A 722-nucleotide genomic window follows, 5' to 3' on the forward strand; every position below is an offset into this window, starting at 1 on the left:
TATTGGCAGTGGTGGAGCTATAAGCGTCACATTGGGATACTCTAAACACTCTTTCATCATTCTACAACCACAACAAGAACAAAATGGCTCAGTTGTGTTAACAAACTATGTTGTCGAAAATATTTGCAACACAAGCTACTTTGTCTCTCTCCCCGTGTACTAACAGTACTGGTACTTGTTGCAATCGAGGGCACTCGGAGAAGAGCCATGGAAGGTCATACATGTAGTTGGTAAGCAAACAACGGGTATACTCTCCCTCCAAAAGACCAGTCAGACTCTTGGAGTACACTGAACAATTGCAATAGCCATTCAATGCATCAGAAATTTACTTTGGACTGGGAGATCAACTTACCATTGTGATCTGGTGGAGAAGCTCTAAGTTTCGCTAGATAAAATGCTGGACTAGTTAAATGTGTCGTGTCTTCTGCGCTTTCTGCTAACTTTTGATGCTTAGGCGCGCGGGTCGTGTCCGCCATGCAGCTTCAACAAACTGAGGATCTAACAATAATATTGAGGTTATGACAACAATTTATATTCAAAATCTTAAAATAATGCAGTCGGCAGCCGGTGGTGATGTGGACCGCGCTCTGAGCAGTATAAGGGCACGTGCGGACCACTTGCGTCATACTGTCGCGCGTCTAGAGCACAATTTAGCTTGGAATCCAGCTAGCACATGGTCGAAACGCACTATCTTTCTGTATCGGCATTCATAGCTCATTTTA

The 722-nt window shown here is 43.8% G+C and overlaps 3 protein-coding genes across 3 annotated transcripts in view; 1 reads left to right on the plus strand and 2 right to left on the minus strand.

The window, feature by feature from the left end:
• The window catches only part of PHALS_05470 (Tyrosyl-DNA phosphodiesterase), a gene marked incomplete at both ends in the record, with an annotated part of 490 nt that extends 14 nt beyond the window's left edge, over nucleotides 1–476 (minus strand). The window contains 3 exons of the mRNA XM_024719016.1: nucleotides 1–61; nucleotides 140–288; nucleotides 353–476. The exon at nucleotides 1–61 is cut by the window's left edge and continues 14 nt beyond it. Of these exons, the coding sequence (XP_024584356.1) occupies nucleotides 1–61; nucleotides 140–288; nucleotides 353–476 (334 nt within the window). The remainder of the gene's footprint in view (nucleotides 62–139; nucleotides 289–352) is intronic.
• A 3-nt stretch (nucleotides 477–479) lies between these two features.
• PHALS_15093 (hypothetical protein PHYSODRAFT_286339) lies at nucleotides 480–717 on the plus strand. The gene has a single exon (XM_024719017.2). It carries the CDS (start codon nucleotides 519–521, stop codon nucleotides 711–713), a length of 195 nt encoding a protein of 64 aa, XP_024584357.1. The 5' UTR covers nucleotides 480–518; the 3' UTR covers nucleotides 714–717.
• A 2-nt stretch (nucleotides 718–719) lies between these two features.
• The window catches only part of PHALS_05471 (tyrosyl-dna phosphodiesterase 1), a gene marked incomplete at both ends in the record, with an annotated part of 1,523 nt that continues 1,520 nt past the window's right edge, over nucleotides 720–722 (minus strand). Inside the window, one exon of the mRNA XM_024719018.1 lies at nucleotides 720–722. This exon is cut by the window's right edge and continues 243 nt beyond it. Coding sequence (XP_024584358.1) covers nucleotides 720–722 — 3 coding nt within the window.

This window comes from Plasmopara halstedii (genome assembly GCF_900000015.1).
Source record: "Plasmopara halstedii genome assembly, contig: Scaffold_2904, whole genome shotgun sequence".
NCBI lineage: Eukaryota > Oomycota > Peronosporomycetes > Peronosporales > Peronosporaceae > Plasmopara > Plasmopara halstedii.

Bases quoted from the DNA above. Each gene is read 5' to 3' on its own strand.
- PHALS_15093 (XM_024719017.2), top strand. From the start codon at position 519: ATGACAACAATTTATATTCAAAATCTTAAAATAATGCAGTCGGCAGCC.